We start from the raw sequence: 25,072 nt of genomic DNA, 5'->3' as shown, positions 1-25,072 counted from the left end.
CTGTTGCCATATATTGGTAAGATAGATGCCGCTAATATTCCACTTGAAGCGTTGCACATGAAGATAACCATGAATGCTGTTTGTAAGAGTATTTTTACATATTGCTACATTTGCAAGATGCTAGCAACACTCACTTGAGGAAGCACAGTTCTTTCTCCCAGGTAAGAACAGGTGAGAATGAGTGTGAGAGTAGACTCTATAGGGACTGGCCAAAAGATGCTGACAATTCCAAGCAAGCATTCATCCCTCCACCCATTGTTACCATGTAACAGGGTTTCTTTTGGCGTTTGCTCACTTAGTAGTGAGCTCTAACACGGTCTTCTACATCACTTAATAGCGTTTTAATTATGCAATGCAGAGGTGTTTAACTCTATTAAGCATTGCATACCCTACATTGACATGCTATTTCTGGAAAAGAAAATTTTAAAAAAATAAGAAACACACAAAAAAAAATTTAAAGATAGGATGGTCGCAACTAGAACATCTTTTATCATAGCTGTCTTTGATTAGAACACTGACCTGAGATTACACAACAACAACAACAACAACAATCAAAGGAGCCTCTATAGACTTATTCAACCAACTAATAATGTTTCTGGTTTTTTGTTGTTGTTAATTTTTCTGCAGACATTGACTTACAAATCTGAACATAAAGTGCATTGATTTCATTAGTCTCTGGGGGATCTACCAAGGTCAAAGACACAGCTCAATCTCTTGACTAAGCCATGAAGGAATATATATATATATATATATATATAAAACAATAATACATGGTAGTTTACATTATCAACTGTACTCCTTTTCCCTTTCCCCAATATGTCAACTGGTGACCATGTTCAAAATCAATATTAATCTTTGCTAAGTAAAACATATCGACAGAAGAGCAACGATTAATAGAAAATGAATAAAGCTGATTGAATTAACTCCAGAAAAGGACTCAATATATTTTAGCAGCCCTCATAAGGGATTGAAGTTAAGTCAATCTCAGTGAGATATGAAATCCAAAAAGAGATCAATGACTTGTAAGGACATGGTGTTTCGTTATGCAACCACAATATGCTACAAAGTATATTTAACGTTTTTATAAGTCAATACCATGTTCTACTGTGTTAGCAGTGCTATTGCATCACTGTTGACGAGTGATCTACAAAGCAAATTTGAACAGATGTTTCATCTGTTAGAAACAGCAGCCAAATCTCTCACAAATCCTACTCTGTCATCTTAAAAACAGAATCAACCCACTGGATAATCTAGTCTCAAGTTTAACTAAAAAAATATGGGATATTAAAAGAGTAATAGCCAGCATTAGGGTTGGCTTATGGCCAGCCAGTCAAGAAGTTCCCTTCTGTTTGATTTTTAGTCTGGTCCACTGTCCATCAGCAGCTTGCCAGGCTTGTCATAACTTCACTCTATTACTCACTTTTGCCAGCTGAGTGGACTGGAGCAATGTGAAATGAAGTGTTTTGCTCAAGAATACAATGCATCGCCCAGTCCAGGAATTGAAACCATAATCCTGAGATCATGAGTCCAACACCCAAACCACTAAGCTGTGTGCTTCCATAAAAATACTGGATAACTGGCACTCCATTGGTTAAAATGACAAGGGTTGCAGCTGATCCGATCAATGGAACAACCTGCTCATGAAATTAACGTGCAATTGGCTGAGTACTCCACAGATATTCTTTTATTTTTGTACTTGTTTCAGTCATTTGGCTGCAGCCATGCTGGAGCACCGCTTTTAGTCGAACAAATTGACCTATGACCCGAGATATTACAGATGTCATCATTCAGTCTTCTTATTTATTTATTTTCTCTCAGCATCATATATCTAGAACTACATTAACCTGAGTCTTCTTGGGTGTGGTTTGCGAGAGATTTGGCTGCTATTTCAAGGTTAGTTAAGAAAATAAGTATCAGCGATACACCACCAGCCATTCAGCCGTTTATACCTCCCGCCCGTTCAGTCTTTCGTAATAATGATGTAATGGGCACTATGCCGCGAATATGGAAGGGCGGGATGTGTGTGTGTGTGTGTGTGTGTGTGTGTGTGTGTGTGTGTTGAGAGAGAGGGGAACACATCAATTAAGCCGAAAACAGTCGTTTTGCCTATTTTATCGAAATACTTTTTTTGTAATAAGAGTCTATCGACACGGTGGTGCAGAAATAAATTCTACTGGAATAAGAGCGAAGTCAGAATGACTTAGTCATGAAGAGAGAGAGAGAGAGAGAGACAACGAGACAGACAGAGGGAGAGAGAGATAAGACTATGCCAAGAGTGAGAGACAGGCAGAAAAAGGGAAGAAGAAAGAGTAAGATATAGAAAGAGGGAAGTTATAAGAAAAAGTAGAAGAAAACTGAACAGGTAATAATAAATGGGTTTTTATCTTTTTTGTAAATGCACCAAAATAACTATCTTAATATTTTATATATTTACACAGAAGAAATGTAGAAATGAGAGTGAGAGATTAAAAAAAAAAACAGTAAAAGAAATTGAGAAGAATACAAAAACAAAAAGGGGTGGAGAAAAAAAGCAAACTAAAACGATGAGGGGGGCGGTGGGGAAAGAGTAAATGTTTTGTTAAGATTTAAAATTTTAAGCGAAAAATACATTAAAAAAAAATTCTTTTACAGAAAATATTAAAGCTAATATTTAATGCACAGATGTTGGTGGGCGGATTAGACAGGTAGATAGATAGGGGGGTTGATTAGGTAGGTAGGTAGGTAGGTAGGTAGGTCATGGGCTTTACAAATTGATAGTTCCATAATTGAAAAGCGTGTGTAGTGTTACATATTGCCATATATACATACACATACTTGCAGATATATGGAGTATGCTTGGGTTTGTGGGGGTATGTCTGGGGTATGTAAGCAAGTGTGCATATGTTTACAAAGGTATGTATACAAGTATGTATACACACACACACACACACACACACATGGATACCAACTTGTATACGTGGAGAGTGCAAACATGCGGACATATGCATGTGAGAATGGGTATATATATATATATATATACACACACACACATGCACGCATTCCAGCTTCCGGGTGTGCACGCATGTCTGTGTGTATATTAAATGTAGATGTATGAATGAGTTTATGTGGGTGCGCATTACCCATGCATGCATGGATAATGCAAACGTACATATGGAATTACACAAACGAAAAATTTGGTATTCTATCGAAAAATCGGTATTTTCTTTGTTCTTAAGTTCACATGAACATCGTTAATGCATTTGATATAAATATATGTGCGCGCGCGCGTGCGTGCGTGCGTGCGTGTGTATCAGGAGCAAGCACATCGCTAAATCCAATTTCCCAATCTCATCTTTCGCAAATTCTAGTTTTGAGCTGGAACGTTTTATAATTTCTAAAGAATTTTACATTTTAATTCAGAGTATACGTGGGAGAAAGATGTAGATATAGCATGAAAATATATAGCCAGACATACATACACACCCTTACGTATATAAACACATACATTTACATACATACAGAACACATGCTCATTCCCAAAAAAAAAAAAAAAAAAAAAGACGATGCCTGGAAGCAAGGTGGAAACAAATTTGGACTCATATTAATGCAAAAAATAATTGAGGGTGTGTGCATATATATATATATATACGCATACATACACACATATACAGAGAAATATATATGCATATATATGCACACATACATATATATATTATATATATATATATATTATATATATATATATATATATATATTATATATACATACATAGGCGCGCGCACACACACACTCACATGCATATATGTTTGCGAGTGTGTATTAGTATGTGGCGAGTTCCATCTCTTCAAATGTCAACTAACCCCTCCGAGTCCTTCGGCGGTGAAATGTAAAGAAGAAGAAGAAGAAAAAGAAGAAAGGCGGGGGGGGGGAGAAAAAGAGAGACTACGGCAGAACGGTGATGACATCGGAGTAGCATAGCTGTTAATGATGATGCTATGTGACTGACATCATAGACGTCTGGAGACAGAAGTAAAAGAACTGAACTGAAATGCAATGCAATGCGATGCGATGCAATGCAACGGAATTGGATGCTGAAAACAGACATACGGAAAAGGATAAGGAGAGAAAATTCTTCCAACTTAATTGTGCAAAAATAGAATTTCAGCAAAGCAAATATTTGACCCCTACTCACTACCAACCCCCAATATACATATATATATATATATATATATATATATATATATATATATATATATATATATATATATATATATATATGTATACAAATTAAAAGGGTAAAGGTTATCAATTTATTAATTAATAAATCAATTAACAATTAACAATTTTTACCAAGCCCATCGGTATGAAAGCACCATTATTGGTGGAGAACTTATTTAAAAGCTCATATATATTTATAAATATAATTCTCAGCTTTTTTAGCTGCTATTTCTGAACTTCAGTATATGGTGAAGCAAATATTTGCTGATCCCTTAATTATATTTATAAATATTATATATATATGTATATATATATAGCGATGTTTATGATAATTGCTTATTAATGATGATAATGACGATCGTGATTATGATGACGATGATAATGATAATTAATGATTATGATGACGATGATTATAATGATGGTTATGATAACGATTATTACCAAGTCGTTGGTTACGACGACGATGGTTACGATGACAATAGTACCGAGAACGATGATTATGACAGCGATGACGTTCCTTATGACAATGATTTATGATGATTACAACGTTGATTATGACGTCGATGACTATTACGACGTTCGTTATGACAACAATTAGGATTTCTTGCTCTGGCACCAGCCGAGAAAAAATTTGTAAGAGAAATTATTACGGATACATCGACTCCTACCAAATCCACCCGGCATAGCAACTACTGCTAGTCCAAGGCAAAGTCAGACGCTGGCAGGATTTGAAACAAGAAGTGAAGTGAGAATTATATACTGTTCAAATAATTGGGACTTTTTTTTTTTTTCTTTTGCCACAAGGACAACGGAAATGAGACATCACAGGACGAACAACACGAACCAGTGAGTGTGAGGTAAGCGTAACGAAGTGTAGGATCGGATTAGGAAGAAAAAGTATGACTATGTTTTTGGCAGTTAAAAGCAAAAATCTTCCTCGCATTACACACATCAGCTATGGGCAACCTGCTGTCCGCCGGGATTTACGAATGGTACGCCCATCGAAAAATAAACATGATCGCTTTTTTTTTTTTTAAGCAATGCGGCCCGCCTGAGAATAATCCAGGTCTCGTGCCGAGCCCATTACTCGAAAAAGGTTTCCCATACCTAGCATCACACCCTTCCATCTGGAAAAAGGCAGGACATATTGAATAAAAGTAGTCTTAGATTTGCAATGGACTGTCATGGCCGGAACGCCTTTTATCAAAGGTCTGTTGAATCGGAGGTGACTTGGGACACAGCAACAACAATTAAAGCAAGTGCAATTAGCCATAAGCGGTAGCTCTAGTTCCGCCCCACCCTCGTATAGAGGGTGGTGTTTGTTTTAATCTAAGTATGCAGTAGTTAGCGGAGTTAGTAATAGCGCAATAAGAAATAAACTCAATGTCTATTTCAATATATGAAATATAAATCGAAAGAGAAAAAAAGCAAGAAAGAAAGAAATCCATTGTAAATTAAATGGAACGTGGAAGTTAAAAAAATGCGTCACTGTAATTTGGTTGGCGTTGGATGTCCCGTCGTTCCACGTTCAAATCTCGCAAAGAATGCTGTACTGATTTTTAAAATTTTCACCCCGTCCCAGTTCAGGTCTCGAACTAACGAGAAGGGATCCCTCCCATATGTGAATAAGCGAGTTTCAATGAGGCCAATCAACATGCTAGAAAAAACAGCCAAAACCCTACATTGGACGATGTGATCGCTTGTACACAGAAAGACAGGATGGACGGATGGTCATAGTTGGAACGCATTCGATTGCGGCTGATCTGGGGGGGTGGGGTGGTAAACAACTACCTCGACAAAGGACCAGCCACCAAGGGAGCCTCTACGTGGTCGTTCGACATATTAGAAATAGCAGGCACATCTCCGTCAAATTACGCCGTACTGTCCTGAGCAGAGGACAATTTGATCGAGACTGACTTGGAGTTAAACACTAACCTTAGCAACTCAAACCAACAAGGAAGCTTCTGCGTAATGACCAAATCATATCTTAACTTCTTAAATAAAGGGCACCTAGAGTAAGTAACCTCCATGCAGACACTCGATCTGCTAGATACCGCAACCAAATCTCTCACAAACCGTATCCTATAGTCATACAGGTTGGAAGGGTACATCGATCGGATAATTACTGCGCTAAAGGTATAATGTGTTTAGAAAGTAAAACAAACAAAATAATGATAATACTAACAATATGGGATGGTCACGATTAGAACGCCTTTGATCATAAGCCTGCTTAATCAGGACTAACCTGTGGCTAAACAAAACCACTACCAACAACCTAGATCAATAAAACAATCAACCTTAGTGATAGGCTAGAAACGTTCGATCGCTCAATCGATCAAAGCTACAAACACACACACACACATTATATATATATGTGTGTATATATATATATATGTGTGTGTGTATATATATGTGTATGTGTGTGTATATATATATATATATATATATATATATATATATATATATAATCATAAACACACACTTATACGGTACATTAGCGTTAGCAAAATAAAATCATTGAAGTGATCCCAGATAAACTAACGAACACTGATGGCACCTCTGTCTCCCTGAATAATGACTCGTGGCAAGATGTGAAGCTGGGAACAAGTTTTCGCAAGATAAGTTTTGCATAAAATCCTGAACTTTCTAGAGAATTCTGCGCTAATTCCCTCCACCCTCTCCCACCTCCGTCTGTGTCTGGCAATCACTCTCTCTCTCTCTCTCTCCATCCCTCTCAATCTCTTATTTGTCCTTTTCCTCTCCCTTTAACAAGTTATTAATCATATTCTTGTTCACAAATAAATGCTTAGTTTCCATTTATTTTTTTATGTTTGTTTGTTTGTTTCGTTTAATTCGTATATTGAGACTTGGTCGCAATGGTAGATTCTGGAATGTGCGAATGTACGACGATTCGAGCTCAACGCACTGTCTCAATCCCTCACCTCATTAACGATGTTACAGGTCTTAAACAGATATACATGCGCATGTGCATATATATATATATATATATATATATATATATATATATATATGTGTGTGTGTGTGTGTGTGTGTGTGTGTGTGTGTGTATACACGCATTCTTATTAGTGCATATATGCATATATTTATGTACGTAAATGTGCACAAATGCATATATTTATGCACGTAAATGTTTATATATATATATGTGCATCTGCATGTCTATTATTTGTGTGTGTACATATATGCGTGTACACACACACATAGAGATAGATAGATAGATAGATAGATAGATAGATAGATATTGTAAGAGCATGAGACATAAGTTGTCTAGAGAAGGGTGAGAGAAATGAGTGGACTATAAAAATCGAACGAGAGGCCTTCATACCTCTATCTGAAGCAGTGGATATAAACAAACCAAGAGTCTAGTCACAACATACATCGTTAGCAACACTATTATATTAACAGCCACAGCTACAAGCATAACAAGCTGAAACACCAACAACCAGTACAAACAAGCTACGCTAGTTAGAAACAGCAGCCGGTTCTCCCTCCAGTCACTCACCCTGCTTTCTTTAAGGGAGGGGGAAAAAAGATGAAGTGAAAAAGACAGGCTGGAATGTCTGATAATACGTGCATACATCTGCTCGATTAGAGACTAAACCGGGACTAAACTGATAAATTCTGATTTAGGTACAAGGCTAGCAGTTTTCAGGGGAGGTGGTTTGTCGATGCCATCAACCCTTGCACTTGACTCGAACCCGAAAGGATGAAAGGCGAAGTTGAACACAACGGCATTTGATTTCGTTGGGTAAAATGCCCGAAGAAATTATGACAACACAACACGACTCACAACTACCACTGCAGCAACAACAACAACCACTGTAGCAACTAATTTAACTACTCAAACTATTGTGAACGAATGAAAGGAGCTTCTATCCGGTTACTCGATCTGTTCGAAACAAGATCAATCTCTCTCCAGTGGCATCCTTTCGTCTTGACAAAGAGTGGGGAAAAAAGAAACATTGGATGGTTTAGTCCCTTCATACCTCTAAAAGATTGTCATGGTTGGAAGCACTTGATCAGAGATCCGCTCAGGCAAGCATGACCAGAAGTTAAACGACCACTACAAAAGTCCGAACGAAGTTTCTACGGGATCATCCTCAGCAAGAAATAGCAGCCGAATCTCCTTAAAAAAAACACACTACCGTCCTAAACAACGAAAATGTATAGTCCCTGAATAGAGTGTCTGAAAATAAGGCGGGAAGATCATGGCTGGAACGTCGATCATAGATGTGCTCAGTTCGCTGGAGGAAGGGGTTGACATGGAGCTATAAACAACAACAGCAGCAGCAGCATTCATAACAACAGCCTTAATGACAATCCAATATCTGATATCGAAGCTACAGTTCAATCGCTTTTCCAGCAGAAAACGACTGAGGAGGAAAATTATTGTTACTGTTTGTTTTTGTTTTTAACCATACACACACAGGAATTTCAACAGTAACACATACAATTTATACACATGTACACACTTTCATACACACACACACATTTATGCCAAGACGATCATATTTACACAAACATGTTGGCTTCATTCCATGCAGGGTCGTCAAACATTTCGCCTAATTTATAAATGATGATTAAATACTTACATAACTTGATAGTCGGGGAACAAGATTTGGTTCAAGATTATGTGTGTGTATGGGTGCGAGTATGATACACACAGAGATACAAAGGCAAACTACATACTATATATATATATATATATATATATATATATATATATTATATGCACACACAGGGAGTACACTTTTGTCAATATATTATTATATTATTACATAAATATTCTGATAGCGACATACAGGCAAGTGAGAGGTTGAATGGAAATCGATATGCGATTATATACATTACAAACTATATAATATATATATATACACACATATTGATTATTTGTGTGTGTGTGTGTGTGTATATATATATATATATATATATATATATATACACGCACACATCTTGATTGTTTGTAATACATATACACATTTTCAAAACTGTCACTACATATATAGACAGTTTGTAATATATATATATATTGACCCTTTATATTGTACAGTACTATTAAGAAATATACATACATACATACATATCAATAAATATTCTGATCTGATAGCGACATATAGGCTGAGAAGAGGTTAAAAACAGATCGATATGTGGATGGATGGATGACTATATGAGAAGTTAGTGCTCATAACATCATCGACATATATAATAGTAAATACACATACACACAAATGCAAACCATACCCAAGTCTGACAGTGCGATATAGATCGGAGGGGAGGGGTTTTTTACACATGAAGTAAACAATAAATAACGATCGAGAGGCATAGATAGATAGATAGATAGATAGATAGATAGATAGATAGATAGATAGATAGATAGATAGATAGATGGATAGCTAGATGGATAGCTAGATAGATAGATGTATAGCTAGATAGATAGATAGATAGATAGATAGATAAACGGATAGATAGATAGATAGATAGATAGATAGATAGATAGATAGATAAAGAGACAGATAAATAGATAGAGATAGATCGATAGATAGATAGACAGTATATATATACACATATAGGATGTGTGTTTATGTATTTAAATTACGTTATGTATAGAATATATTAGAGTAAAAGCTCTCGTCCAGCAGACGAATGATTCTTGTAGTACTCACCGTATATCATAGAAAGTCCAGTTTCGTGCACGAATCGAAAACGTCTGTGCTTAAACAACCAAATGGTCAAAATTGTGAGTAATAGTAAAGTGAGAAGCATGAGAATGGTAAGACTGTCCGTTTTGTGTCGGAAGGTAACGTAAGCCTCTTCTTGGGCTTCTATGGATGGTGATTCGTTTGGTACATTGGTCACCATGGCCATGCTGCTAGGAATAACGGCCAGCAGAAACCACCAGAAGACGACGTGCAACACTAAATGCCAAGAACAACGCAGCAGAATCATGTTAGAGAGTGTCGCCATGTTAAAGTAGTGAAAACACCCCCTTTGAATGAAGGTAAGAGTGTGAGTGAAGGGATAGTAAGAGGGAGTGTGCTATAAAGAAAGAGTTAATGATAGAGGGGAGTAGAGGTGTAAGGCAGAGTGGTATAGAGCGAGGGTGAGAGGTGTAGAGAAAGTGATAGAGGGAAATAGGAAGAGGTGTACAGCTGTATGATGGAGTGGTAGAGAAAGAGTGATAGAGGGAAAGAGAGAAAATGAGAGATATAGAGCTACAGATAAACTGATTGTGAGAGAGGGAGTGGTGAGAGGTATAGAGACACAAGGGGAGTTAGTAAGAGAGTGAAAGAGGTATAGAGATGCATTGAGGTTTAGTGAGACAGAGAGAGAGAGAGGTACAAAGATGCGGAGAGGCTTAGCAAGGGAGAAAGAGAGAATTGATAGAGGAGAGATGGTCGTATATAAAAAGAAAGAGATAAGGAGAGAGTGAACAAGAAATAAAGAGGGTGGTGATAGCAGAGAAAATATAGAGGGGGAAAAGGAGAATAAGATCGTATGTCAGTATTAGCGAGAGGTAGAGGGGAGGAAGAAAGAAAAGGTAAAAAAGACAGACGGAGAAGGAGGTAGAAAAAGAGGATTGCAGTTAGAAAGGGTTGATAAAAATGTAAGAGAACGAGGGTGGTGAGAGTAAGAAAACTAGGAGGGAGAAGGAAAGAGAGTATGTGTGTGTGTGTGTGTGTGCTTACGGAGAAGAAATAAAGAAAAAGACGTTAGAAGAATTGGGTGGAGAAGAAAGAGAGAGAGAGAGAGAGAAACTGAGACGAGAGAAAACTGAATGGAAAAGTTACAAACGAGGAGGAAAAGAGAAAAAGAAAATATAAAATGAAGTGTGACAACCACATGGTTCCGGGTTCAATCCCATGCGCGGCGTCGCGGTCAAGTGTTTGCTACGATAGCTTCGGGCTGACCAAAGACTTACGAGCGAATTCGGTGGACGGAAACTGAAAGAAACCCATCGTATGCATTTATATATATATATATATATATATATATATATATATATATATATATATATATGTATATATCTATGTGTGTGTGCTTGTGTTTGTTCCCCATCACCGCCTGACAACCGGTGCTGGTTTGTTTACGTTCCCTGTAACTTACCAGTTCGGGGAAAAGAAACCGATATAATAAGTACCAGGCTTTAAAAATGACACAAGTACTAAGATTGATCGAGACGGTGCTCCAGCATGGCCACAGTCCAATCAGTGAAACAAGTAAAAAAAAAAATAAACGAGAAACAAATCATTGGAGAGAGAGAGAGAGGCGGGGGAGGAATTAGTCGTATTACACGCCTGTGAGGGCGCTGCAGTGTTTGTCCTTCTCTCTCTTTCTATCTTTCTCTGTCCCTCTTTCTCTCTCTTTCCCTCTCTTTCGAATATGAGTTATGCTTCCGGTTCGTCTGCTTGTATTGGTCGTAAGAGTCACTTCGTTTTCACCTTTCTGAGTTCATTTCCCATCGCGGTCAACTTTGTCCTTTACCCCCTCCGCAATCTATAAAACAACAAATCTACCAGTCATGTACAAGGATCTGTGGCTTCGACTAGCCCTTCCCCTCAAAATTGCTGGCCTTGTACCATATCAGAAATTATTAATAATTTACTGGGCTATTGTTGACTGTATCGATCACAATCCGAGTAGATGTAATATATACATATTGTATATATCATAGTTCGCGCGCGCACACTCGCACACACACACACAGGTACTTTTAACTTATCGATCTGTGAAAAATGATATACAGCATCGACCTGAAACATTGTTTCAACTTAGTTACGTTAATTATGTTTTCCTTTTATAATTATTATTATTATTATTATTATTATTATTATTATTATTATTTATTTATTTATTTATTTATTTATTCTTTTTACGACCGTTGCTACCGAGCAGGTACAATTGACTTATTTAAATCTGCAACACTTGCGCAAGATGCAGCTCCATGTAACTTTTTGGGGATGACACACCTAATACCTTGATTATATTACCAGAATTTTTAAATAGAATTCCGTAATATATTCTTTAGCTCCAATTTTGTTAATGTGAACAATCTGATTTATTTCTCCCGATCTTTTCTCCCTTTCTCTCACTCTCTCTCTCTCTCTCTCTATCTATCTATCTATCTATTATACTTCCTCTCGATTGAATTTTTTATGTTGTGCTAATAAATGCTTCTAGTTACACTCTGTCTTCTGTATTAATTTGTATTAATTGTTGTTTGAAAAAAATGTTCGTTTTGTATGTTTTTGTTTTTCATGTTCTCGTTTTTCATGTTGTCCACGTTTATTTGATGTCCTGTACCCATATGTGCATGTGTATATACATATATATGTAGATATGTACATGCATATATGCATATATATATATATTATTTATATTATTATATGATCGAATGCCACGCATCCATTTCTAAGTATATATATATATATATATATATATATATATAGAGAGAGAGAGAGAGAGAGAGAGAGAGAGAGAGAGAGAGAGAGGGGAGAGGCTGTTTTCATTTTGTTTACCAAATCCACTGGAAAAGCTTTGGTCGACCTGGTGCTATAGTAGAAGACACTCCCCCAAGGTGCCACACAGTGGGACTGAATCTGGAGCCATGTGGTTGGGGTGAAAACCTCTTTCCACACAGGCACATCTATCCCTATATATTATATATATCCTTCCTGTCTTGAACAAAAATTGTAAACATTGATTTCATATTTCTTTATATCATCTTGTCTTGGGAGAATCAATATGCCAGCAGCACGTAAAAAGCACCATTTAAGCTTGGTCATTGCCAGTACCACCTGACTGACCCCTGTGCCAGTGGCAGGTAAAAAGCACCCACTACACTCTCAGTTGGCGTTAGGAAGGGCATCCCCCTGTAGAAACCTTGCCAGATCAGATTGGAGCCTGGTGCAGCCTACTGGCTTGCCAGTCCTCAGTCAAACCGTCCAACCCATTCCAGCATGGAAAGTGGACGTTAAACGATGATGATGATGATGAAGATGATATTACATGCACAGGTTCAATTGTACTTCTTTATAGTAATTTGACCAATTAACTAATTGACTATTTGACTTATGCCCTGGTTAACCCTTTAGCATTTAGATCTCTTTGTCAAATGTAATTCCCATTTATTCACATTGCTTTGAATTAATCACACTTTAGTTTGAAGCTTCAGAATTTCAATGGTGTGTTTTTTCTTTTGTTTCAGTAAAAGGATAAAAGAGAGAGTATATATATATATATATATATATGTGTGTGTGTGTGTGTATGTGCACACGTGTGTGTGTGTATGTGCACACATGTGTGTGTGTGTATTTGTCACCCCAACATCGCTTGACAACCCATGCTGGTGTGTTTACGTCTCCGTAACTTAGCGATTCGGCAAAAGAGACTGATAGAGTAAGTACTAGTCTTGCAAAGAATAAGTCCTGCGGTTGATTTGCTCGATTAAAGGTGGTGCTTCAGCATGGCCACAGTCAAATGACTGAGACAAGTAAAGGAATAACTCAGAACCTTCAATTCATTTGTATCTGGTGTCTATACTCACGTATTTACTTTGGTGAGTACAGATTCGTCATTATACATCATTTGTCCACAGTCACAGTTATACATTGTTTGTTCAACAGCAACAACAACCAGAATAATGAAAACATCATTTATTTCGAAATTTTTAAGTACTTTAACATTCTGTATGCTATACAGTGTTTTCCAATATAAACAGTGAAACATTTTCTCAGTTTTGCTTCATCATCAACCTTACCATCACCACCACCACCACTGTCATATCGTCATCATGACCGTCATCATCATCATCATTGTTGTTATCATCATCACCACAACTGCTACCATCATCATCATCATCATCATCGTTACCATGATCAGAACTCAAGGGAGTACCGCTGAAGTCATCCTTTGCTATAAAGGCGAGGGATGAGGAGGCTTCAGTTATATCATATTTGAAAAATTCAGTTATGTCTTAAACAAGTTATATCATTATTCCGTTATATCATAATCTAGTTGTGTTTATAATTCAGTTATGTCATACTTTGAAACATCAACAGTCATTACTATTGGAATCATGTTCTCATGTTATTCAATATTCTTTCACTTTGAGACTAAAATCCTTCAAATATGTTTCGGAAAATAAAGAAACCTGCCATTCATTCATTCCTTCATACACACACACACACACACACACATGCACACAAGTATATATGCGTGTATGTATTCCTATATATATGTATGTGTGTGTGTGTGTGTGTGTGTTGTATGTACTCTTGTATATATGTAGCTTGCATGTAGATATTTATGTATGTATGTATGTATGTATGTATGTATGTATGCATGTCTGCATGGTAGATTCGTTCATCAGCCTACCTACAAGTCTACCTTTGTATACACACACACAAACACACTCACACACACACACACACACACACATTCTTTTATTCTTTTACTTGTTTCAGTCATTTGACTGTGGCCATGCTGGAGCACCGCCTTTTAGTCAAAGAAACCAACCCTTGGACTTATTTCTTGTAAGCCTGGTACTTATTCTATCGGTCTTTTTTGCCGAACCGTTAAGTTACAGGGATGTAAACACACCAACATCAGTCGTCAAGTGATGATTGGGGAGGTGGGTGGACAACACAGACACACACACACACAAATATATATATATATATATGACGGGCTTCTTCTAGTTTCCGTCCACCAAATCCACTCACAAAGCTTTGGTCAGCCTGAGGCCATAGTAGAAGACACTTGCCCAAGGTGCCACACAGTGGGACTGAACCCAGAACCAGGTGGTTGGTAAGCAAGCTTCTTACCAGAATTACTCTTGGAATCAGACCCCAGCCAGTTTAGACCGAGAGATACTGGAATATCCCCACCATCATCTCTGACTTCATACCTCAACTTATTTCTTTTTAATTCCTCTTTACTCAATACAATTAGTCATTGACTTTTTGCATCGTGGCTTTAAAAAAAATCGATCACATCAGACGTAGGTTTTTCTTCCATTTTTTTTTTTTTAAACAATGTAAGTCATAAATTCTTCTTTATTTATTTATTTATTTATTTACGTTCTGTCTGATTTCATGAATTTGTAACACTTTGTATGTGTGTGTGTGTGTGTGTGTGGAGAGAGGGCAAGGAGAAAGAGAGACAAACAGACAGGCAGAAAGAAAGTGGAAGGGAGAGATAAATAAATAGATAGATATAGATTCAAAAATATGGGGGTATATTTATATATGTTTATATGTAAATATTTATCTGTTTGGCTCGCTCTTTCTTTCTCTCTCTCTCACTATTTCTCTTTCTCTTTCTACATATACATGCACACATATATGTATGTATATACACACACACAAACACATATATATGTGTATATATAGATTTATATGTATAAATGCACTCACACACACACATCAGATATATGCAGTACTGACAATATAATGCACATATATATATATATATATATATATATATAAACATTTATGTATGTGTGTGCCTGCAGATGCAATGTATGTATGTGTGTGTGTATGTGTACATATGTAAGTATTACTGTTTGTTGATTATACAAAACAGAAAAATAAACAAAACAAAGAAACTGTACTCTAAAATTTCTTTCAGAGATAGAATTTCTATAGAAGCCAACTTTCTTGAAAAACAATGGAATTTGAATAAAAATAAATGAAACAAGAGTTTTAAAGGCACAATCCTGTTATTATAAATACACAGGGAAATGCTCAAGTTACTCAGATTTCAGGAACCGCCTATTATTTTGCTAATCTTGTAGTGGTGATAGCTAAGCCAAAAGAAAACACAGAAAGACATACTTGAAGCAACAAACAAAATGTCTTGTGGTATTTGCTACTGTTCTTTACATTATATGTTCAAATCCTACCAAAGTTAAAGTTACCTTTCATCCTTCTGGGGTTAATAAAATTAAGTATGGTTTTAGATCTGCTGCTGAAAGTGTGTCCTAGTCAGGGTTGGCGCCAGGGTTACTGGTGCCCCAGGCAAGCTGAACTTCGGTGTGTACAAGCTGATGGTCAAGGAAATTTCCTTGTCTTTGTCTGTGCCAAGAGCCATACCGACACCAATATAGATTATTGCAGTGTATAATGTTTCCTTCCTTTAGTCAAGAGAGTAAAAAGTGATTTAAGGAAGATTTCGCTGTTATCTCAAGCTGTACAAACTTGAAATAGCAATTAAACTGAAATTGTAACTAAACAAAGATCCCTCATTGGTTTGTGGATGCATTAGTAGTTTATGTAGTCTTGTAATCTCATGTCAACCCAGACCCATTATCAAAGCCATTCCAACTATGACCAGCCCAAGAAAGGACACATTATCCAATAAGTCCTTCTTTTGCTAAAACACTAGGAGATGATTTCAGGTAGATTTGGCACTTTTTGTAGCTGTGACATTTTCCTATACCATTGTTTACATTAGATCTAGATTAATTTCATCCAATGAGTTCCTCTCTGTAAGATGACCGGAGATAATGAGAGAAATGTGAGATCTGGCTGTTGTTTCTAGCAAGTTACGCAGCCATATAGGGATTCCCCTTCCCTCCACTGACTCACTGAGTAGTAGTAGATATGACAAGCAATGGGTAGCAGTTGACTTATTTGTCATGTTAAGGATTTTTTATTTGCAGATTGTCAGATACACTTATGTAGGTTAAGTTGGCATTCCACTAAAGAATATATATTTATATTTATACAGTTGTGAAGGATTTGCAGGTGGATGCATCTAAAATATCTGCAAGCCAACAAGAGAGCTTCTGTGTGACCAGTCAGTTTGCTAGATACAGCAGCCAAATTCACCTTTAAGCATTTAATAACAAAACCTAGAGCTCCAATTATTATTGCTATGAATATGACTTCATAGTCTGGATATAGAGGTTTCAAAGCAGTTGTCCATAGATATCCTCTTTTTATTTGATTTTCCAAAGAGATATTTATATCTTATATCTGCAGGGCAGTTGACCTCTACGATGCTACATGCCTTTGCCCCTCTGTCCCAAACAACAACATCCGGCCTGTTATGCTTACATTTGACAGATGTTGTATGTACGTATGTATGTATATTTTTTACTCTTTTACTTGTTTCAGTCATTTGACTGCGGCCATACTGGAGCACTGCCTTTAGTTGAAGAAATCAACCCCAGGATTTATTCTTTCTAAGCCTGGTACTTATTCTATCGGTCTCTTTCGCCGAACCATTAAGTGACGGGGACGTAAACACACCAGCATCAATTGACAAGTGATGTTGGGGGACAAACACAGACACACAAACATATACACACACATACATATATATATACACAAACACACACACACATATATATATATATATATATATATATATATATATATATACATATATGATGGGCTTCTTTCAGTTTCCCTCTACCAAATCCACTCACAAGGCTTTGGTCAGCCTGAAGCTATAGTAGAAGACACTTGCCCAAGGTGCCACGCAGTGGGACTGAACCTAGAACCATGGGAAGCAAGCTACTTACAATACAGCCACTCCTGCGCTTATGTATGTATGTACGTATGTATAATGTATGTATGTACGCATGCTATTATTTAGTTTTATTTCTAAATTACTTGCCAATGGAGAAAGAGTCAGTTTCTAAGCTAGATTCAAGGCTCCTTCATTAGAATTTTAAACAACATCCGCAAAGGATTTGTGCATGACCATGCATTTGTGTGCAATATCGGGAGTCAGCTCATATGCAAATTTGTCTATTTTGTTTTATGTATGTATGCATTCTCATGCATATTGTTGCATGATTAGGCATCAGATTATGTACTTGATTGCTAAACTTGAGAAAGATTTACAAATTTTGACAGTTCGATTGATGGCTTGTGTCTGTAATCTTCTAATTAGCTTTCTCTTCACTGGTTTTGAGAACCTTAATTTCACAAAATTGGTGCTGAGGCAGTTGGTTACATATCCTAGTGCTCCAATAATTACAGGTATAAATCTGAATTTGTAATCCAAGTAGAGTAGCTGCAAATTTCTCAATAGTTCAGTGTAGGTGTTTCTGTTCCAATTGATCTTCAAATTAATGTTGATTCACTGGGCCACTGGTTTGTATGAATGTATGTATGTCATTATTCAGTTTATTTCAAGATTTCTTGTCAATAGAGAAAGAAACAGTTTCTAACAAAGATCCAAATTTCCTTAATACAGTTCTATATTTAAGAGATGAGGAATTATTTACATTATTTACATTTGACGGATATTCGTCCTCATCTTGTTTGTTGTTAACACAACGTTTCAGTTGATATACCCTCCAGCCTTCGTCAGGTGTCTTGGGGAAATTTCGAACCTGAGTTCTCATTCCTATCGATGTTACTATTATTATTATTATATTATTATTATTATTATTACTATTATTATTAATCAGGTCGCTGCCGTGAATCGAACTCGGAACCTCGGGGTTATTAGCCCGCGCTCTTAACCACTACGCCATATGCCATCGATAGGAATGAGAACCCAGGTTCAAAATTTCCCCAAGACACCTGATGAAGGCTGGAGGGTATATCAGCTGAAACGTTGTGTTAACAACAAACAAGATGAGGACGAATATCCGTCAAATGTTAGAAAGGGCACCCATACCTAGAAATCTTGCCAAAGCAGACAATTGGGGTCCTGGTGCAGTTTTCCGAATTTCTAGCTCCTGTCAAACTGTCCAGCCCATGCTGACAGGGAAAATCGATGTTAAATGATGATAGTGCTGATGATGAATATGATGATGATGGCGCTAATGATGATGATGAAGATGATGATGATGATGATGATGATGACGACGACAACGACGATGACGGTGACGACAACAATGATGACATCAATGATGGTGACAGTGAGGATGATGACAGTGAGGATGATGACAATGATGATGATGATGATGATGATGATACTGAATGAATGATGTTTCAAGTTGCTAACTTCTGCATTAAAAAAAGATATATAAAATAAAATAAAAATGATAATAAAAATTTTTTAAATGGATGAAGCTACCAGGAGGAACTTTTTCATTCTACTTAATTAATGTCTTAGAAAGGACAAAGAAATTCTAAGACATAAATAAATAAACAGTGCTACAGCCATTAATTTTCAGAAAAGTAAAATTATAACAGAAAACTGAAATTTCTGCTATCAAATTTAAAGAATTTCTGTCAGAAATTCTTTTTGGTAGATATAACTCTCAGAGGAAAATAAATCTGAAAATAAATTAGCTGACATCTGACCTATTTTTCATTGTTGGAAGTTAGCTGGTATGTAACATGTGAATAGAAATGAATTAGTTATAAACCTATCTATCTATCTATCTACCTATCTGTTTGTCTGTCTATCTATCTATCTATCTATCTATATGTTTGTCTGTCTGTCTATCTATCTATCTATCTATCTATCTATCTATATGTTTGTCTGTCTGTCTATCTATCTATCTATCTATCTGTTTGTCTGTCTGTCTATCTATCTATCTATCTATATATATATATATATATATATATATGCTTTTATTTTTTTTAATTGCTTCTGTCATTTGACTGTGGCCATGCTGGAGCATCACCTCAAAGGATTTTGCTTGAACAAATTAACCGCAGGATTTATTTTTTAAGCCTAGTACTTATTCTATTGGTCTCTTTTTGCCAGACCACTAAGTCACCAGGTTGCAAACTTACCAACACTGGTCGTCAAGCTGTGACTGTGGGGCGACAAACACAGACACAAGTACACGCACACACACACACACACACACACACACACACACACATGCACACACACATATATATAACAGGCTTCTTTCAGTTTCCGTCTACCAAATCCACTCACAAGGCTTTGGTCGGCCCTAGGCCATAGTAGAAGACACTTGCTTATGGTATCATGCAGTGGAACTGAACCCAGAACCATGTGGTTGGGAAGCAAGTTTCTTACCACACAGCCATGCCTGGAACTATATATGTATATCATATTTCTTACAGTTATTTCCATGGTATAAGGTTATTTGTTCCATAGATTTCTGGGCAGTTTTCTCGTTTTTTTTTGTTTTTTTTTTGTTTTAGCAATTACTTTTTAATGGTTAGCTTCTTTTCCTTTTGTTAACTACTGAAGTGTGAACAATAGGCAAACTATTTTCCTATTGCAATCACTGAAAAGTGAACCAATATTGTACCAATATGGTGTGTTTGGAAAACCCAAAAAAGTGAACTGGAGTAAAATGCAAAATTGCAAAAGTGTGAAATATGATATACTAGTTTCCTCTGAGGAGACCTAATTAGCGATTTGGATGTGTGTGAGTATGTGTGTGTGTGTGTGTGTGCATGTGCGTGTGTGTGCATGTGTGTGTGTTGCTGTTTTGTATTCATTCATATATACATACATATATATATACATATAGTTTTATATATATATATATATATATATATATATATATATATATATATATACACACACACATATAGATAGATATAGATATTTACATACATTACACATACATACATATATATATATATATATATATATATATATATAAAGTTTCATGAAAATTGAAGCACTTCAAAGGTAAGTTACAAAAAAGGTAGATGGCATGACAGGCCTTGACTATTGCGATTGACTAGAACAGCTGAAGCTTTCTAAATATCTTTAGCTCTATATTTTTGACACGAAAAATATCCATTTAGTCACTATTGATATTTTGTTTAATAGCAAAGTATATAATGAAGCAGATTTCTCTTCTATTTCTAGCTTCCTCACTGAGTGGTTGGCGTTAGGAAGGGCATCCAGCTGTAGAAACTCTGCCAAATTAGATTGGAGCCTGGTGTTGCCATCCGGTTTCACCAGTCCTCAGTCAAATCGTCCAACCCATGCTAGCATGGAAAGCGGACGTTAAATGATGATGATGATGATGATGATGATGATATGATTAAGTAAATATCATTAGTTTTGTATTCTTGGCATGTAGGAAAATTCATTTATTCTCTCTTGATTTTATATCGTCATCGTTGTAATCGTCGTCATCATCAGACGTGTGTTTTCCATGCTGGCATGGGTTGGATGGTTTGACAGGAGCTGGCCAACTGAAGAGCTCCCCAGGTTCCATGTCTGTTTTGGGTATAGTTTCTATGGCTGGATGCCATTCCTAACGCCAGCCGCTTTACAGAGTGTGGTGGGTGCTTTTATGCAGCCCCACCATGGGTTGTAACTATGTGATACTGGCACGGGTGCTTTTTATGTGGCACCAGCACTCACAAACCCACAAGATTCATGAAGAGCACAACATGATTTGAGGTAAATTTGCCTGCTATTTCTAGCAGATTGATCAACCTAATAGAGGCTCCTTTACTGTTTCAAAATGAAGCTGATATATGCCAAGGAAAATATCATTAGTTTTGTATTTTTGACATGTGAAAAATCTATTTATTTTCTAGTTTAAAACCATTTCATCATTTTTAAAAAAAAGATAACAAAACATAATTTGAGGCAAATTTGTTTGTTATTTCTAGCAGATTGATCAATCATTTAGAGGTTACCTCATTGTTTCAAAATTAAGTTGATAAATGCTAAAGCCAATATAATTAGTTCTGTATTCTTGACATGTAAAAAATCAATTTATTCCCTAATTCACCATCATATATATTTATATATATAGAAATATATATATATATATCACATATGTATATATCATATATATATATATGTGCATATATATATATATATATATATATATATATATATATATATATACACACACATATATATTAACTGTAAAAGAAATGTCAAATCTATTGATTGATTATTATTTATGACAATTATCCTACTTAATCTCAATATATGTTGTTTTGTTGTATTTAATAATTTTTTTTTTTTTTTCATTTATAGTGCATATATTCTTTGTGGCTTTTGAAAAGGGAAAATTAGCAATGATAGCATAAACTTTAATATGTGAGTTCAAACCTCTGAAGGTTAAGCAAAAAAATTTAAATGGACTGAATGTTTCTGGTTTTTTTTTATAATTGAATTATTGTTGAATTTTTTATCGTTTTTTATCGTTAAATTATCGTTGAATTAATTAATATTTTGCTGCCGCGTATTACATCTGCATGGTTTCAAGTGCTTCTTAGGTCTTATGAGATCCCTGAGTGGCAGCACTTAATTTTGGTTCTATGATTTCACAGTATGGAGGGTTAGGGTTAGGGTTATGAATATTTTTGCCAAATTTGGTGAAAAATTTGTGGCGGTGTATTGAACAGATTTTCACCAAATTTGGCAAAAGTACTCATAACCCAAACCCTAACCCTAAAACCCTAAAGCTAAAACCAGTACAAACGCACGGACGATGTCATAAATAACAGTACCGCCGATAGTTGTTGTTGATAAACAACAGCAGTAATTTTATTCAAGGGAAAAGATCCCATTACACCGCCATAAAGTGTTGTTGACAAACCACAGCAGTAATTGTTTTCACCTCAATAGACGTCAGTGATTGGTTGAAATTACCGAAATACGACAACTTTTAACATGAAATAACTTTGAATATAAAAATTTTTTCTCTGTTCTATAAGACAAAATATACAAGTATACGAAGTTTTAAAGTGTTTCGGTAGAAAACACACTAAATAAAAAATGGTGTCTGCCAAATCAGAAGGATCTGCATAACGAAATATGGTGTCCCTACAAGTCATTAATGAATTAATATTATCTTTTACCTCAGTTCACAATTTTTTAAAATTAAATTTTCGATACTCACTATACAAACAGTAACTTAACTATTTTCATGTGGATGGCATCCCTGAGTAAACAACGTGATTTATAGTTTTAAGATTGCTTTCGTATGGTTATGAGTTTATAAGTTTCTCCAGACTGTTAATCTTGTCTTTCCAGTTTTTATACAAGCTAATACGATTCACAATCAGCTTATTTCTCCTCTCGTCTTTAAGAGTTTATATGTCTATATATACACGAACACACACACGTGCATGTATAGACACATGACACAGAAGCATAAAGACACAAACACACACACACATTGTACATACACATACGTGCAGCGTCACAAAGACACGCATGCACACACAAACATAGACATGCACAAACAGGCAAACACATGCATACATAGATACAGACACAAAATGACATAAACACGCACACACACACACACACACATATATAAAGACGCGAGCAGTCACACATGCACACAAATATACACGCACTCATGTACATGTATACAAAGTCACAACAGCACAAAAAAGACCCCCCCCCCCGACATAAACACACATTTACACTCTGCCAAACACACACGCATGCATGCACACACACACACACACACACACACACACACTAGCAAGCAAAAATGCAGAGACAAAGACACACACATTCACAAACACACACACACACAAAAATACCGATAAACACAAACCAACTGGGACAATCTTAACGCTATTACTCAATCAGCTAGAAATAGCAGTTAAATCTCTTATAAATCACTTTCTACTATCTTAAAAGCAGGGCAAGACGTATCAGATAATGTTGTCCTACGTAACCTTAAAAAAAAAAACGATAGCATGATCACAGCTGGACTGCATTCGATTGCATATCAGCATGACCGGAGATGACCTGTGGTTAAACAACCAACTAATCACCACCATCACCAACACTGCCACCACCACGACAACCACTGCAACCACTACCACCACGACAACCACTGCAACCACTACCACCACGACAACCACTGCAACCACTACCACCACCGTGACAACCACCACCACAATCACCACAACCATCACTAGCACCACCACGACGATGACCACCACCACTACCACAACTACCACCACCACAACCACCACCACCATCACCGCCACCACCATCACTGCCACAACAACCACTGCTTCTTCCACCACCGCTACCTTGCCACTTATTTAATGAATCTAAGAAAACCACTTTTCAATAGCAATTTCTGGCAGAAGGCAGCCAGAATGTCTCTAAATGGTTGTTTGATCTACACAGACGGACCACAAACTCTGCTGTGCATGTACACCGAGTTTTAACATTCTAGCTCACTGCCGGTGTTTACAGCAATGTTTGGAAGGAACGTGTGTAGTGTGTGATCATCGCACTGACCACGACAGAGAAAGTTGTGTAAAGAATCTGCATCAAATTTTGCCAAAAGCTTGGCGATATCAGCTCAGAGGCCTACGCAAAGTTGCAGAAAGTGTATGGAGAGGAGTGTGTGAGCCATGCACAAGTGTATGAGTGGTTCAGGAGTTTCCAAAAGAGCCCGATAAAATAATTAGCAGTTTAAAGAAAACAAGAAGTACTAGAGTTGATTTATTCAACTAAAACAGTATAAATTCTTCATGTTCCAATATGCCCACAGCCTAACGACAGAAGCAGGTAAAAGATAATAAATAAAAGATATTTATACATTTGGAATAGAAACAAATTATATTTATTTAGAAAAGCCCCCCAAAAATATATATATTTTTTTCATATTCGTAAACACACACATATTAAAAAGAAAAATGATAACAAAATTCAGATTAACTCTAATCCCTGAACCATAAATCAATTTCAGATTTAAAAAGAAATTTTCTTTATTTTTTGTTGTTGTTTGTTTGTTTGTTGTTTTTTTTTTGATATTCTGAATTTCTGATGTTTAAAAGAGAAATCTCAAAAGAAAAATCTCATTTATCATATATATATATATATATATATTTATATATATATATATATATATATATATATATATATATATATATATATGTATGTATATATATATATATATATATATATATATATATATATATATATATATATATATATATATATATAT

The 25,072-nt window shown here is 36.1% G+C and overlaps 1 protein-coding gene across 1 annotated transcript in view; it reads right to left on the bottom strand.

Annotated features, from left to right (window-relative positions):
* Positions 1-10,301, bottom strand: part of LOC106870034 (sodium/hydrogen exchanger 9) — a 100,756-nt gene extending 90,455 nt beyond the window's left edge. Inside the window, exon 1 of the mRNA XM_089365685.1 lies at positions 9,882-10,301. Within this exon, the coding sequence (XP_089221811.1) occupies positions 9,882-10,182 (301 nt within the window). The 5' untranslated portion in view covers positions 10,183-10,301. The remainder of the gene's footprint in view (positions 1-9,881) is intronic.
* Positions 10,302-25,072: the final 14,771 nt, after the last annotated feature.

The sequence above is a fragment of the Octopus bimaculoides genome, chromosome 18 (genome assembly GCF_046866305.1).
Source record: "Octopus bimaculoides isolate indiv1 chromosome 18, ASM4686630v1, whole genome shotgun sequence".
Taxonomy (NCBI): domain Eukaryota; kingdom Metazoa; phylum Mollusca; class Cephalopoda; order Octopoda; family Octopodidae; genus Octopus; species Octopus bimaculoides.
Note: the sequence above shows the minus strand (reverse complement) of the source record. Positions and strands in the feature narration are given on the sequence as shown.